This window comes from Schistosoma mansoni (genome assembly GCF_000237925.1).
Source record: "Schistosoma mansoni, WGS project CABG00000000 data, supercontig 0211, strain Puerto Rico, whole genome shotgun sequence".
NCBI classification, from domain to species: Eukaryota; Metazoa; Platyhelminthes; class Trematoda; order Strigeidida; family Schistosomatidae; genus Schistosoma; species Schistosoma mansoni.
The window spans coordinates 159,397-177,421 of NW_017386081.1; the positions used below are offsets into that span (position 1 = coordinate 159,397).

At 39.1% G+C, this 18,025-nt stretch overlaps 1 protein-coding gene across 3 annotated transcripts in view; it reads left to right on the forward strand.

The window, feature by feature from the left end:
• Nucleotides 1–2,240: 2,240 nt before the first annotated feature.
• Nucleotides 2,241–18,025, forward strand: part of Smp_086450.1 (pseudouridylate synthase, putative) — a gene marked incomplete at its 3' end in the record, with an annotated part of 30,948 nt that continues 15,163 nt past the window's right edge. The window contains exons 1-6 of one of the 3 annotated variants that reach the window (XM_018792710.1): nt 2,241–2,355; nt 2,389–2,761; nt 5,372–5,465; nt 6,802–6,870; nt 6,923–6,989; nt 15,323–15,542. In XM_018792710.1, the coding sequence (XP_018647213.1) occupies nt 2,550–2,761; nt 5,372–5,465; nt 6,802–6,870; nt 6,923–6,989; nt 15,323–15,542 (662 nt within the window). In that variant the 5' untranslated portion in view covers nt 2,241–2,355; nt 2,389–2,549. Of the gene's footprint in view, nt 2,762–5,371; nt 5,466–6,801; nt 6,871–6,922; nt 6,990–15,322; nt 15,543–18,025 lie in introns of all 3 variants that reach the window. The other 2 variants (XM_018792732.1, XM_018792721.1) reach the window with 2 other exon arrangements.

Here is an 18,025-nt window from a genome sequence, read left to right on the forward strand (position 1 = left end):
ACACGCATTTTACAAGTAACAACAATTACCCGTTTCTCCAGGGTTGTCAGTTGCACGACATTATTACTAGGACAGACTACCGGAAAACGGCGTGCTTTCGTTTCACAAGGAGGTCACGAGTACAAACCATCTTCACTTGTCATTATTATGCTTTTCTTACACTCTGGAAAACATACAGAAGATTTTCAAATTCATCTCATGTCAAGGACATGTGAGATCGGATTGTTTTCCAAAGTATTTTCTAAGTCAGTCAAAATACTAACAGAACTATTTCACGCAGTAGTACAACCGAATAAATGGGACAAAATTACGACAGTCATAAAGGGACGAAATATGCTCACTCACCCAATTCTTGCCATAGGTTGACAATTAAAAAGCAAAACACAGATTTTTCTTCAGTTGAAAGATAGACGAAATCATGTTACAGACATGGATATGTGTCATTTGGCATTTTCTGAAATGCACAGATCTCCTAAATGCACACATACAAGTAAGTTAAGCTAGCCCTTAAACATGTAATTGAAATGTGAAATGACTGCAATAACACAAGCCGCTCAAGCCCACTGAAACAAAAAAGCAGTGAGTTCAATTCCGAGCTAGCTTTTACGCGGTGCGTTCCATTGATAGCAACGCTTACTACTTATCTAGACATAATCAGACTGATAACTCAATGATTGTCAGGTAGCACCTCAAATCTAGGACTTCAGGTCATAAAAATACCAATACTTGAAAAATTCTGTCCTTAGTCTCTAGAGACAGTTTAATTTGGTGGATCCAATACGTCACTCGTCATCTAATGGCCACGTAGTTAAAACGCCTGGAAAATGAAATTTCATAGTGATAAAAAAGACAAACGACTATATATTTTGCCAGACCCCAGTGCATGCAAAATCGCACAGAGTTTAATATACCTGACTACTTAAACTTAAGGCCTGTCGAACACCTGGTGTTTGGTAGAGATTACGTAAAGCATATAGTAATGTATTATGCTGCATACTTTTAACTTGGCTGGAACAGCTAACCCACTTCACCAACTCTCTCTTAATATTTAGAAATATCACAGTGTTTAAAAATTTGGACAATTCATTATAAGACGTTTTATTAATGTTTTAATAAAAAAGCAGATTTAACACATCCACAAAAACGCCACCATCGTAATTTTGGCCTTGAGCCTACTTATTTACTAATAAAGACGACTATAAGAATATTTCTGTCAAGCCTACAAACCCAAAGCCTGCTTTACCGACTCAGAATGACTAAGTCTGTGAGAAACTGAACTAGTAATCACAAACAATCATCTGCCTCTGCGTTCAACCTAATTGCACTACTCTCACCCAGTCCAAGATCTCCACATAACTCGTAGCAGTAAATAAATCCCCAAAATAAATAGTTCTGTAAGTCTTTGACATCTGATATTGACCTCATTAGTCCTGCTCGACACACCCAGATGAAGGCGCCCAGTCATGCCTCGTATCAGATTATGAGTGGATGCGTCGTGCTACGCATCCCTTGCAAATGTCAGTCAGTGTAGATTAAAAGCTTCTCAAGATATCGATAGCCTTCCTAATATATCTTCAAACTACTTCTTTTTTGACTTTTGATTTGACTGGTTTGGTGTACCTCGATCATTAAGATGTTAGGTGCCAAGGCGTTGTCAAACTTCGAACGTTTGCGATATCTTTAGACCTCAGCATCTAGATAATATCGTTACAACTCATCACAATGGAAAGGCTGTCAGAGATAACACTATATGTTACAAGGACCAGTCTGTTGTTACATATGACGTGAGAACATCCCTTAAAAATAGTCTTCAGCAATTCCATATAACTAACTTATGACAACTTACTACCCTAATGGCTGCAAAATAGATAAAACGCTTAAATCACCGACGTGACTTCAAACATTCCTGTGGCTCTTTAAAACGAATTAACGTTATCCCCCCCAACAACTACCACAACGTTTTTCCGGGGATCATGGATTACTTGCGGAAAACCATCTGTACATTTCAATTGCTTAACACTGATCAAATAACTCTTCACTTACTAGGTAAGCTAGTGATTTACCTAAGGTCATCATCCTTTCACAGTTAGCTGTGAAGATATAAACAAACTGGTCGAATGAACTGAGCATTGCACATCAAATTGTTGAACTGACCAAATGGGTTGGTGCAAAAGTTTTCAGCTCTCTTACTTCCATCACGACACAATGCGTTTTGTTGTCAAATACTGTATATTGGATGTTGGACACACAAGTGAACTTTCAAACAGTGTCAACTGCCGTGCTGTTATGCTAGTATGCAAAAGAAGAATTACCAAAGAAGCACTTTAAACCGTGTTCTTACGATTGCTCACCGTGGTACAGTCTTCACTTGTTTGATGTTCGGTGTAGCCCTCACAGGGTACACAGTCCTTTCACTAGCCCAGTATTATATATATAAACGACCTGTTATCAAAAAACAGCAACAAGACTACGCAAAAGCACTTATTTTTAAAGAGAAACGGGAAAAAGAGCTCGGTTTGAGAGATTGATAATATTTCACGTGAGGCTACATGAAAAGGTTGTCAAACCGTCTCAGGGATTTCTTTCTGTCTATAATGTCCATTTTGAAGTCTTGCGAGGTTACCAATATACAACAACCATCTTCGAAGTCTATTGTAGATGAGTCAGTTCCTAGTTTCTCCAATGCTTCCACCAGACCTAAACGTAGGAATAATGCCATTTTGTTGATGTATTCAGGTTGGGGTTATTATGGCATGCAAAGGTTAGTTGACAATTTAGTGCGCTAATTATTCGACTTTTTGATTATGAACAGTTAATTGTGTTTGCATACATAAACACTCCCTAACAAGCAACATGCCTAAAGTGTGTATCATTGACCGAAACTTTCCTACAAAATATGGAATAACAAAAAATAGTTGTCGATTACCATAAGAGCAATTTCGTATCCTATGTTGTATGGTGAGGAAAGCTGCTTCTATCGTCGTGAACATTTATATCAACACACGAAGTGCATGAATTTATGTATACGCACCGGGAGTGTCCATAGAAGTGTGTACATTTACAACATACAGGTTCAGTGAATAGAGAATTTTGAGAAATGCAAAATTAATACTACACGAGATTGGTTCTACAAACTGAATCATATTACTTTTAAGCGTGAAAAGCTTTTCTAGGAAGATAAAAATACTCCAAACATCATGATCCTCTAGTTGTCTTCATTGCATGAGCTGACTCAGATTCAAAAGACCTTATCTAGGTAGTTTGTCACTATTCAAAAGGTTTTAGGTTGACATAATGATGGCCTTCATCATACTCCAATAAAGGAACTGGGTTAATGGGTCAACCTGGTAACGTCATTGAAACGATCATCATTCCTATCATTTGTGTTGGGTTTGATGTCTCACGAAATTTCGACACAAGTTTGGAAAGCTCGGTCAGATTATGTTTTCATCACTTATGGTATAATCGAGACATCCATCTGCTAAACAAAGGACCAACAGCTTGGTCTCTTTTCATATATGTTTACGAAACAGCCAAAAATATCAGAATATTGGTAAAAAAGCAGTATTAAACCACAGGTGGATTCCGACTATGGCTTGGACGTATCTATGTATAGATACAATCTCCTAAATTATCCACAAATAAAGGTCAGGTTGCGTACTTAAACTTGAATTGCTCTTCTCAAACGTATCGCTAGTGTCATGAACCTTATAATAAAGCTCTTACCAGCACATAAACTTTGATTTAACTCAGAACCATATCCAGTGCTCATGACTATCTTCCTTTCCATTTCTCAATTGAATGGTAAGTCAAACCGGCCATGGAGTGCATTGCTCGTATATACTAGGACCACTGAAGTGCTGAGGTTACGTTTAGGGTATTAGGTAGATGTGGTAAGTCTTTTGGTGAATTAGTATATTTCCATTTACTGAAGTGGTTGAGATGGGTATGTATGTATGCGTATACCTAACCACCGGCTAACTAGACGAGTTATGTTTCCTTATGTGGTAGTACGCTGTCAAACCAAGGCGATATCAGTTCACGAATTCATTGGTAAATGAACTGAACAGTGTAGGCAAGCGCAGACTACCTGGTTGAGGTCCGCGTGATCATCGTAACTAGTGGTTAGACTTTGGGTGACATGGCTCAAAAATGCCTGCGATGACACACATCCATTCATTCTTTATCCTCCTTCGGTTCTTGAATTCCGAAATCTCATTAAAACTTCTCGTTTCTTTTTTCCTGTACTCAATATTTTCTACTACTCTGGAATTGTTAATTTTATTTCGTTGTGGTGTGGTAACTTGAACGAATCCTTCTTTCCACCTTTGATTTTATTTGTTTATTTATTTGAACATAAGTATTGGTACAAAAGAGCACCGAATACGTATGTGCCACACAAGTCACTCGGATTGTGTGCGGGCTGTGATACTTCCCGGGTGCCCAGACCGAAGCGGGTGGTTTTCTTAGAGGGTCACGCCCAGACTCATTGACCTAAAGGTCTGATCCACAAGGCAGTGGAGCAACGTCAGGAGATGCAGTCCCATGGTAGCCAATGACCAATAATAGATTCATACGCCAGTTGTCCCCTTAGAATACTGAAGCTCATGTGCAGCACTAGTTTGAAATCAGGGTTTTCCAACTCCCCTAGGTAGACTTTCCTTATCCACCAACCCGGTTAAAGCGCCTGACATTCGCTTTTCGTCCTCTCAGTTTCGTAAACAACAGTAATGCCGCGAAAAGGCAGTGAGTAGGACTTCCCTGGCTGAGGCTATATACGCGTGGCCATGTGAGAGCATTTCGAGGAGGGCGGACTCTTCCCACCTTCGGCCGCATCAAGGCATTTATCCAACTGAGTCATTACCTTATACTAATTCTTGAGGACCAAATATTTTAATCATACTGTCTAGACTGTTAAGTTCCCAAGACGTTAATTATTTCTTGGGTTGATTGGGAATAAATATTTGCTAACCTTGAAAACAAGTGGTCCGAGTGGAGATTAATCATGCGTCTTGACGTTTGCCGATATACTGTCGAGTCATAATCAGCTGTACAAATATATTCTTTTGTTTTCCATATTAGGATGAGTTCACGTTTAATCTTAATGCCTTGTACAGTTTTTTCCATCCAGTCCTTCATTTTTTACATTAGATTTGTTTATGGTTCACGGGGTACATGTTTTATCACCCTAATTTCATCTTCGTATGTTGAGAATAATCTTTGTGAAACTCTTAACCGGAAATTTTATTTTTATAGACTTGTATGTTCTTTAACCTTGGCGATTCCTAACTGTAAGGTTATTTTATATATTTGGAATTTCAGTTGTGTTGTCTTTTCATTTTTGTGTTTGTGTGGATAAAATTCAATACAGATGCCCTGTTTTTCCAACTATTGAAGGAGAACTGTCTAAAGCTCTCTTTACTTGTGGTCAACTCGATAATCTGACAAGTGAAGAACATAAAAGAGTAAGTCAGCAACTATTCCTGCCAGACTTATTGTTTTATCCATTTAGTTGTGTATTACTTTAGTAATAGTGATTATGTATCGATAAAGATTATTTTCTTTTGAGCAACTATCAGTTTATTGCCATCTAGAGATGTCAGTCGCAGCTTTCTTCAATAATGACACCTTTCCTATAGTATACTTTAGTTCACTATAGCTTACAACGTCTTATTTAATCACCTTCGATTATAGCCCTAAAATTTCGTTTTGCAGCTGCTTTGTTCGGTCATACGTACCGCAACTCAATAAGCATGTGAAGTTTTTTGTACTGATCCACTATTATTGTGTATGAGCTGGTGGACCTGCCTCATCGCTCAATCCTAAGTAAATGAAGCAAAAACCACACCTCTGATCTAATGGTGTGAGGTTTAGTGTTTTACAGATACTTGTATACTTGCATCTAATGTATATTAATAATGTATATTCCGTTTATCATCCCGTCAACAAAACCCGTTTTTAATCTTATTTATTTGTGACTAACTGATTTATAACCACATGTATAACCAGCTGTTTAGAAGATATCAAATCCCTATCGTTAGTAGTCTAAAGGCTATATACAGCTTATCAAGAGAAACGGATTTGGGTCAAGTAAAAATGTCAAAAATCAAGTATATATATATATGTTCATGCTACAATGTACAAGTATATAAGAACTTTCGTCTAAATTAGAGCGATTAGTTTCACAGTATTTGGGAGCCGAGTTGATGTAAGACATTAAATAGGAATAATATATTTGTAAAATCTCAGCTAATGAATTTGAAGTAAATCCAACGTTTCGCCTGGCAATCTGGTCCATACTTGGACCAGATTGTACAATGTACAAGGTTTGGAGATACTAACTGGTTGCCTAGACCTAAATAGAGGAACCGGAATTCAAGCCTCTGACCCATTGATTTAAAGTAAAATATGCTAACCACCAAACTACCTCTCCTATGACTGAATAAAGTTGGTTGTGACACTCTCTATCAGTTATAAAAATAATGTTTATCTCAGCGTATTTATCACAAAATTAGCGATATTATGGAATAAGATGAGTAATTTTCTCACTTATCTGATGACTGGACAGTAGTTGATTTCAATCGCTACCATCCATGTTTCATATTGAACAACCTATTCCTTTAGGTTAATGTTCAATACATTCAATTCCAACTCAATAAGTTTCTGCTCAACATTGGACCATACTGCACGATATCGAACATGCTTATGGCTACCATTTAATTATTGATAATCATATATTAGTATATGTAGCAAGAGCTAGACAACATTTCATTCTTCTGTTTATTTCTACCCGACTTCCAGGTTCATTTTCAACGTGCATCTAAAACTGACAAATCCGTTTCCGCCCTTGGACAAGTTTGTTCTATGCAAGTAGGTCTCTTTGTTAATGGATTAAACTAATTCTTATTCCCCCCCCCGAAAGTTAAAAGAAGACACAGATTTATTAAGTAAATTGAACAACTCTTTGCCCGAAAATATTCGTGTTCTTGGTAAGTTCAGACTCATTTATTAATCACTTTTTCTGAAGAACATAAACAGTATATTTCCCAACCTTCATATGAATGAACTAGGTACTTATTACTCATTTATTTCTACACATAAATACTGGTACAACTGGTCACCGAAATAAATATGCACCATGTGTAGAGATACAGAAAGAGAAGGAAGATGATCGACTGAGCAAATGAATAGAAATAAGTGGACGAGGATGAGTTGTAATGGGCAATCAGTTTTAAAAAGATACGAATAAGAAGGATCCTTTCAGTTGAAGAAGTTCTCCTCCTTTTGTTAGGAATATAGAAGGAAACTACAGCGGGACACACCATCAGTTTTCATTCTGAGCAATATCTGATAACGTCACTGAGTTGTAATATCTCTAAGACCCCATCCAGGGAGTCATAGTAGAGCGGCAGATGCCAATCCTACAAAGCTTTCTTTTACACCACTTTCCCCACTCCATCTTAGCATTGGCGATCAATGCACGATATGGAAGGTGTTGAGATGACATTTGTAACACTTGACTAAGCCATTAAAAGCGGTGTTTAAGACAGTGACGTCAATTGAGTTATTATCATTGTACCTGAACACACGTTGCCGAACCACAGTATTACTAACAATGTAACAATCTCAGCAATCCTCTGGAGACAACAATGATTAAATAGTCGTCTTATATCCTCCCGTTTGGAGAAGGCAGGTTTCGCAAGCATAGGGCATAGCTGTTCTTGATGCGCTATAAACTCGACCTTGTACATCCAAATTGACACCACGACGGCGAAGATGCTCTAGGTTGGGATTAGCCGTCCAAGCTTCCACCATATTTAGACTGATTTTGTTGTTTGAAAGATATGACTTGCTGTAAGGTCCTTTTTATACGTTGTTGCGTGAATGTGTGAAAATCCCTCCATGTATATGTTTTATGTGATGATGACTCCTTGTCTTCCCCTTAATTGAAAGTTAGAAGTTTTGATTCCTTTGTGTCTCTTACTTAACGTATCAATTATATTTTAATCAATCACTCACTGGACTTTGGTAACTGCCATACTGAGTAGCCATATTCTTGATTATTACTGTTTAACTGATTGGTTTGGATATCTTTAAGGAATATAAATCATGTTTCACTTTTGTTGGAAACGTGTATTGTTGTCGAAAATATTGATCGCTCACTTTTTGAACGAATTCAACTGATGTATCCACTATGGACAGAGGTGTTTTCCTTGCTTGGCAGGGCCACCCTCTTCCATTTGACAGCCTGACTGTCCCATTCCCTTGAGGTACAGGATATCTTTTTCTGCTTGACAGGAGACCTTTACTTCTTGGTTACTTGATCTTACTATTTCTATTGGATACGAATCGATTAGGATAGATTTTTGTCCCGAAAGTAATCAATACCGCATTTGAAAATAAACTCCTGCTTTTGATTCATTAGTGTTCGGTTGGCGCTTCAGAGATAGAGTATACAAGTTATACTTACTGCCATTTTAATGAAAGCGAACACAGGTGAGGACAACCAATTTATGATTTAATACAAAATTACAGAATATCTTGGTAAAATATGAGAACCACACATTGAATACTTCATTTGTAAATCTTCCATCGATGGTCCTTCACTCTCTATCTGATGCTTCCACTTCACAATTTCTTTCTATTTCATTCGAATTGGTCTCCTTTGCTTTCTGCTGCCAGGTTTTCCACTTTGATTGTTATAACATACTGCTTATGTCTGTCGACATTAGCAGTATACACCACACCATCATTTCCCTGTACAGTCCATAATGTAACTTAGCTCTCGAACCGTAAATTTGCCGCTATTTGATCAACGCTTTGTACCTGGTAACACCGAAAGGGACGAATGTTCCAGCCGATTTTACTCAACTGGGTCATGATGATACACAAGCTTAGCCACCACATCATAGTAACTGTTGAGGTTGTTCAAGAAAGAAGGCATACAGACTTCCCTTAACGTCACTCTGTTTATCTGCGTAAGAACTATACTTGCTCGCTCAATAGCCGATAAATAACCCAAGCAGTCATCGACCAAGAATTTACCTTTTACGGACTTCAGGACAACTGTCATAATAATCAGACGATCTTTGGTCTGTTTCATTCCTAGCAATGTTTGTGCTAAACGGAAATGCTATTTCCCTAAATGGCTGTGAAGTTGTCTGAAATTCAACAGGCTCTTCCAATAGGTATGAATGAGTCACAAGTATTTCGTAACAGAAGTAATATGAACTAATGGCGTTCGGTAGCTTTAGGAAGTTTATTAGTTTTTCAAGGCTGAATATCAATTTTGCAATCTTGATATTGAAGAAATCCTGGCTATTAGTATAACTGTCTTGGAGAAGGACGGGACCATAATTCCCTCTCAATTCGCGAGATTAAAATCGATGGGCTGAACACTTTCGAGAACACTTCGAATGACTTTCAACCACGTTTCAGTTACCAACTACTTCCTGGCAACCTGTTACGTCTTTGATCCGTCTCCTCAATAATATACAGGAGAGAACTTGTCTCGATCTACGTTAAGGCCTTGACACGAGAGATTAATTGGTTCAACCTTGAGGTAGGAAATGCCTGAGTCCGAATTGAAACTGATGGCCTTGGGCAGAGAAACAAAAATTATTCTATCAACTGATTGATTGACAAGCGAGAAAGATGAGTCAACTGTAACACTACTCGATTTATTCCTGATTCAATTTAGTGTAAAAAGGTCTATGAATTAATAAATAACTGACTAACACGACCAAAACACACAAATAATAAAAAATTCAATGTCCTGACCAAGAAATCGGGTAGAAAAATGGAGTACGAGGGGTACAATAGCTTTGGAATAGAAAAGGGTATGGCAGGGAATCATGCATCAAAGGGAAAATTATGGTTTATGAAATAACCTAGGAAGAAAACTAATAGTTAGTATTTCACGAACATTGAATTGAGTGAAATAATGTCCCCAAAAATAACTCCCATTGTTTGTCATGTCCATTGACATCACAACCTGAATGGCGAATTGATGTAAATCCTTCAGACTCTTAGTGAGGTTGGAAAGGCTATAAGCAATCTAAAGACAGGGAGGGCAGCAGAGCCCGATACACTAACCGCTGAAATTTTTGAAGGTTTTGATCCAGTTATAGCAAGTAGATTGAATGAGATCTCAACTAGAATATGGGAACTGAACGTATTTCCATCTGACTGGTCCCGATCGCTGATGATCTAAACCTATTAGAAAGAACAAAACCCCTCTTTGGACGATCATAGAGGAATCAGTTTAACTAATAGTGTCTAAAATATCAGCGTCAATAATTATTTGACGTCTAACGTGACTCGCGTATTCCACCACTATCAGACTGACTTAAAACGGCACCTATACCATAATCACTTGCGTCTGTGACCACTCTGGACGGTTTCTCGAGTTCAGGCAGTCTGAGCGTCATCTGGCGGTCGTCTAGCATGTTTCTGATTCGACTGAACGTTTTTTGGGCGGTCTCAGTCCACGTTAACTTAGTGTTGCTCAGCAACTTATATAGAGGTGCTGCTATTTCGTTGAAGTTCTTGACGAACCGACTGTAGAACGCCGCCCTTCCTTTTCGAATTAGGTACTGCTATGTTCTTTATGGTTAGAATTTTCTCCGGTAGTGGTTTTATTTCTCCATTTCCTACTTTACGCACCAACAACGTGATGCTACTTTTCGCCATCTGCGACTTGGCTTTATTAATTTGAAGTCCGAATTCTTCAATTCGCTTTAAAACCTCTTCCACTTGCTTGACATGATGTGTTCCTGTCTGGCTGTGCACAGCTATATCGTCGCCATACAGTTCGACATTATCTAGATCCCTGAGCAGTAGCGACATTAATCTTCTGAACATAAGTGGTTCACCCGCCAACCCAAACGGCATTCGTCTAAATTGATACCGTTTTTCACGTACAGTAAATGCTGTCTTGCTTCGATCGCTGTCTTTTATAGGCAGTTGCCAATAACCTGACGACAAATTCAGCACTGTAAACGCCGTAGCATTCTGCAGCTTATCTAATGTTTCCACTACTGTTGGCATTGCACAAGGTTTCAGTTCTGTTATAATATTCAGTTCTCTAAAACCGACACAGAATCTATACTTTCCATTCTGTTTCGTTATCAAGAGTACCCGTGAGCTATACAGGCTGTCCGCCTCCTCAATTATACCTTCTTTCAACATCTCTTGGACCTGTCGATTTACCTCAGCCTCTAAATGCACGGGTACACGACTTGTTGCAAATATACTTCATCTTTCTTTATCGGGATTTCGTGCTTTACTTTGTCACAAAGTCCGTACGGCTCTCCTCCAGTAAACAATTTCGCATGCTTTGTGCACAACTCGTTGTTTGGTTTCTTCGTTGAAACGGCTGTTCCCCCTCTTACCTCAGCCACTTCGTTACTTTCATGTATTCGGAACGAACCGTACTTTGTGACCACCTTACCTCTTCTAAGGTCAACTATTGCTTTTACTTCTCTTAGGAAATCTGTTCCTAATATCGGTCTTGAGAGGCTTGCGGTTACCACGAACAGGGAGTTTGTCTCAGCACCATCCACTTTTACGATACTGTTAGACACACCCAAAACCTCTAACATGTGCCCTTCTATAGTGTGAACTGCTAATGTACACGGCTTGAGTCTCTTACATTGCTCTTCGCTTATCAACGAGATTGCTGCCCGTGTATCGATTAGGCACACTAAATCTCGTTCATTTATTTTCTCTATTGTGTAGACTGCCCCTCTATCTACCAGTGAAACAACTTCCGAATTCCTAGGGTAGAAAGAACACGCGTTATAACGTCTAAAATATCTCCAGTTTCGTCTTGTTGGACAGTTTATTTTCCAATATCCTGTCCCTACACAAGCGTAACATTTTTTATTCACTTTATGATTCACTTGTAATACCGCGATCTCATGCTGCAGCTCCTCAATCTTCTCGATGCTATTTATCTCCTGATTTCCGCACGCGACCGGAGCTACTGTTCGTGTCATCAACTGTCGCGTCACCGCAAGCTCACTGATGTCCATAGGTTTCGCGGCGTTTACCAGTCTCAGCTGCTGGGAAACGGCAATAGGCACGCTCTCGATAAACCGCGACACCAACAACTGTGCATCCGACTCCTCAACCGGATTCAGAAGCGCGCGGTGCAGCAACCTGGTAAGCTCCATGGCCAACACCAGTGGGTCGATTGGCAACTTCGCCACTGGGAACTTCTACAGTGCTTCTTCCCTGTCTACTGGGATGTCGAACTCCGCGATCAACCGTTCTGTGGTTGCCGCCCATGTCGTCCTCCTGCCAGCACCGTCCGAGCTGTCATATACAGCTTTCGCCCTGTGTTATATCCCCCGGTGAATTACGAATGATAACTTTTAGGTCTATTTATGGATCAATGTAATATGCCTATTTCCTATTGTACAGTTATTACGTAACTGAACTATTCATATTCGTATTTCTCTTATCATTAGCTTTATTTTGACCTTTGACTTATTATCGTACGATTCTTGAGTTATAATCAGTTTATTGATTACTTTGGTTTGTATAAAAACCCAGTGTGTTTGTAAATAATGATTCATACCACTGAGGTTGTTATTGGTGTTTTGGACTTAACTGGTTGGGCTAGGCAGATCGCAGGACCGGTTAGCACTGTAGACTGCTCGTACGGGTTTCGTGTCACTGTTCCAGTCGATAATTCGCTGCTCCCTGATTGGCGGTTCTACCGCGTCACACATTAACTAGTCATCCACTCGGCCACAAGCATAACACCCTGCCCCTCAACAACGTCCCCAGCACCACCATCTTCGGCTCCTTCACTCCTATCAGCTCCACCAAAGCTTCAAACTCCTTCAGGAATCTCGGCACATCTCTTCGGCCATGGGATCTTCATCCTTAGTGGAGGCAGCGACACCAAATGTAGTGAATGAGAACACAAGTGGGGACAACGGATTATGCATTTAGCACAAATTACAAATTTGCTTGATAAAATAGAAAATCCATACTCTATACTTCATTTACAAAATGTTCAATAATTGTCTCGGGCTTCATTGTTCCTGGACTTCCACATCAACTGCTTTCTGTTTCTGTTCTTCCCTTCTTAATCTTCTGCCAGATATTCTATTCCTGACTCACGATATATACTACTTTATTTATTTATTTAAACACAAAAATATTGGTACAAAGGGGCACCGAATACATATGCGCTGCACAAATCTCATTCGATTTGTGTGAGGGCTGTGATACTGCCCGGGTGCCCAAACCGAAGCAGGTGGTTTGCTTAGGGGGCCACACCCGGAGCCTTTGACCTAGAGGTCTAACCCACAAGACAATGGAACATCGTGAGGAGACGCAGTCCCATGGTAGCCGATGATCAACGATTGATTCGTACGCCATTTGTTCCCTCAGGATATTGGAACCCATGTGCACCATTGGTTTGGAATCAGGGTTTTCCAACTCCCCTAGGTAGACTCGCCTTGTCCACCAACCCGGTTAAAGCACCGGACATTCGCTTTTCGTCCTCTCAATTTCGTAAACAACACCCCCACCACGAGAAGGCAGTGAGTAGGACTTCCTTGGCAGAGGCTATATATTCGCTGGCCATGTGAGAGCATTTCGAGAGGGAGAGCGTACTCTCCCCACTCTCGGCCGTACCAGGGCATTTGGTAGCCCGCTCCATAGTAAATCTTCATCAAATGAGGTGTTTAGAACATGTGGTGCGTATGCTCAACCATTGACTCCCTCGACGGGAGATATTGTCTTCTGTGGGAGTATACTGAAAGCTCGTGTTGGGCATACCAAAATGTGAAATCAATCCTTGAAGTAATAGACAATTGAACTGAGCCATGTTATTAGGCTTCTATTACCTGGTTGTAGTCCACGTGATTATCATAGCCCGTCATTAGAAACTTTGGGCAACTGGCTTTGTGATTAAGTCGTTCGATGTTAAGTTACTTAATCTAGGTTTTGAGCCTTGTTTTTTTGTAGAACTAGGCCTCACAAATATAGACGTGGAAGCAAAGTATCAGAGCATGTGTTTATGAAATATGTGAATATGCTTCGTTTATCCTATAAATTAGTACTACTGAATAACTGTTTGTGAAACTTGTCCTCTTATTATTGATATTTGAGCAAGTAGCTCCATAAACCCACACTTTCCATCACTAGATAATATATAGTAGAGGTGTTAACAGCATATAGTCTGGACTATTGCATGCTCAGAAAAAGAGCAGGTAAAATCACGCTAATTGGTTCATTTTCCGACTAATCTGTGCTTGTGGATTTATCGAGAAGACACTAGAACACTTCTGTGTAGGCTACCCGTGTACACTAACTTTTGCTGTTCGGACTTCGGAATACTCATTTATTTTGAGTTTGGCCCAATCATGTGACGTTGTCTGTCTAAGGAATACTAGGCAGTAGAAGACATAATATCGCGTTTTTTTAATTCTCTAGAAATTTCAGAGTGTTGAATCCTGTGAGCTATTAAACTAATGGTTTGAGTAAAATGAAGCTGGATGGAATAAAGGTAGAATAAAAAGCTAAGGATGACCTGAGGCGTCAGTCGCTTCTATTCCTCGAGTACTGTTTTTATCCATCTTCAGAAATGTAAGCTTCTGGGAGCTGCGGAGTATTTGCAATCTATTGTTACGTACATTAAATGAAGTATTCCAAAATCCTCCCCTCCCCCAATAACAGTTGCATTCATTCTCTAGATTTTGAGTTTAATATTACTCCACACGTTCTCATCCTTCCACTTCGTTCATTACTTTTGAACTTCATACCCTTTTTTGGTTCTGGATTCTTTTAAATATTTTTACTCCTTTGGTTCTCATCTTTTTAAGCTCCTTTATGTATTAGTGCTAGGTGTGCTAACCCGTAGGTCATATGCTGTCTACACCAAAGTGACTCAAACAGAAAATAATTATTTGTATTGAAGAAGTTCAAATTGCTTGAATAGGGTTGTTAACATATTACAAGGTTGCTGAGAAGTCTGTTAAATATTCGGATCCATATGGCTTAGAGTTACTGAAGTAGGAACCATAATCCCAGGTCATTTTACCTTAATGCATCTCCTTTTTACAGATTCCAACAAAACGACAGTATTTCATTGGAGTTGTTGGTCAAAGGGTTAGGCTTCCCAATCATTCGAAAACGAGTTAAACCACTACTGGGTCGTGCTATAACTGTATAAAATATATAGCCTTTATACAACAGGTGGAAATCAGAGCTTTTGCACGAGCCTTCAAGCATCCAGTGTTGCGTAATAGGAATATATATACTTTCTAAGTATACAACTTTGTATTTCGTTTTTGCCTTTTAGATATTATTCGTGTAACTCGTGGATTTTCTTCATACAGTTCGTGTACACATCGAATATATGATTATCTGTTACCTACATTTGCCTTATCACCTGCTACTTCATCATTAAACGATTCCACTTGTTGGACTTATCGTTTGACAGTTGAACAAATTACCCAAGTTAATCGTTTACTTGAAAAGTATAAGGGTACTCATAATTTTTATAATTTCACTTCAGGAAGGTAAGTTATGGTTTATAAGATCTAGATTTCTCAACTTCTCTTCGTTGTGCGTATTATTTTTCTAAAAGATTAGATCATCTCTAGTCATTATTTTAATGTTCAAATAATTTCTTTTGTCTGTTCCTGATTAGTCAATCACAATTATTGACAGAATTAAATTATATATAAATTTAGTCACAGACTTGCGATTTGGAGGTAACCTTGCTAGCTCCTGATTTTTGATGTTCCGCATCATTTTGTGTCGGTTGCTTAGTGATTAATGCACGCTTTGAAAACAATAGTAGGTCACAATCTCAAATCTCACTCCACTCTCAGCGAGGTAATATCATCAGCCGTAACATTTAAAATGTATGCATAAACCTATGTTTGATAGTTGTATCCAATTATGGACACCATATTTCTGTTTGCCGAAACTACTAAAGAAGTACACAAGATTCCCTAAATCCGGTCCATATTCAACATAGAACCTATGAGTAGGTTAAAGTTGCTACACCACAACGAAATAAAATTAACAATTCCAGAGTAGTAGAAAATATTGAGTACAGGAAAAAAGAAACGAGAAGTTTTAATGAGATTTCGGAATTCAAGAACCGAAGGAGGATAAAGAATGAATGGATGTGTGTCATTGCAGGCATTTTTGAGCCATGTCACCCAAAGTCTAACCACTAGTTACGATGATCACGCGGACCTCAACCAGGTAGTCTGCGCCTGCCTACACTGTTCAGTTCATTTACCAATGAATTCGTGAACTGATATCGCCTTGGTTTGACAGCGTACTACTACATAAGGAAACATAACTCGTCTAGTTAGCCGGTGGTTAGGTATACGCATACATACATACCCATCTCAACCACTTCAGTAAATGAAAATACACTACATTATCAGCCGATATATAAGGGTGTTAAAGAATAAATTAATCTGCGTCATTTTAGTCCTCTTTTGAATCATGTCACCTACGTTCGCCAACCATTGGTTATATTTAATTTTTAAATATAAATTAGATATTCTTCGCCTGCCAATATCGTTTAGATCGATAGTCAGCTTCCTTGTGAATAAGTGTCACGCTTTGGTTTAGTCACCCTTGGTTTTCTGTAACCTACTCCTAAGCCAGTCAACATTTGGCATCAAAATTAAATATTAAGTTTTGACACTGATAATTATTCCTCTTAGTAGCGCTCAAATTAAAACCTCTTCTTTTTTAAATATATTTATTTGGGCGTCCTCTGAAAATTTAGATTATTTGAATAATAAATTCATTCAGTATTGTTTGTTTGAATCTTCCCATCGATTCGTTAGGACTGCAACTGGTCAGTCTCTAATTGGCATATGTGCATACTCTGCGTATTGCCTCGATATAGCCTTAATTCACAAGCATGGTAAGCAGAGATGGATAGTGGCTAGCAGTGGAATCCAGGACGCGCGTTTCGCCGAGTGGATAACGCGATGGCGTTTGAAGCGAGGGTACTGGGTTCGAGTCCCAGAGTGAACATCATCTCTGAGATGCAGGTACATCCAGATGACGAGTCCCAAATAGGACGAAACGCGCGTTCTGGATTCCACTGCTAGCCACTATCCATCTCTGCTTACCATATTTGAATAATAGATTAAACAATTTTTCATAGTTATTTAGTATCATTATCTCTCAATCACACAAAATGTATAAGTCGACTGCTAACTGTTGACTATGGTAAATTCGACAAAGTATAGATATCGGTTCAGTATATCCCAAAATATGTCTTGAATACATACTGAATCAATAAACTAAATATTAAATCCTAGATGAATTATTTTTGTGTCTCTCTTCTATGTTGTCTCTTCACGAAAACACTAAAGCAGAAATTTCACCTGGTCTAAAAGTTTCTACGCTTTATCTGGGAACTGGACGTAATTTCATCTGATTGGTCCCAATCACTGATTGTGCCAGTCCATAAGAAAGGACAAAAGTCCTCTTGTGACAATCACAGAGGGATCAGTTTGACTAATATAGTGTCTATAATATTAGCTTCAATAATACTTGGACGCCTAACCAAAGCTCGTGAAGAGCAGACTAGAGAAAACCAGGCTGGTTTCCGACCTGGACGTGGTTGCATAGACCAGATATTCACTCTACGTCAGGTCCTAGAACATAGACATACATTCAGACGCCCCACAATCGTAGTATTGCTTGACCTTAAGGCGGCATTTGACTCCGTTGATCGTGAGGTTCTATGGCAGTGTTTGTCACTGAAAGGAGTACCAAAGAAGTACATTACCGTTATACGGGCTCTCTACTCGAGCACAACTGGTCGAGTTAGAGCCTATGGCGAACTGTCATCAGAATTGATTACCTCAAGTGGTGTTCGTCAGGGCTGTCCACTCTCCCCATTCTTGTTTAATTTTGTTGTTGACATGCTTTTAGAGATAACACTTTCATCATCTAAATCTCCAGGAGTTGAGCTTTTACCGGGAGGCTCACTTATTGACTTACAATACGCCGACGACAT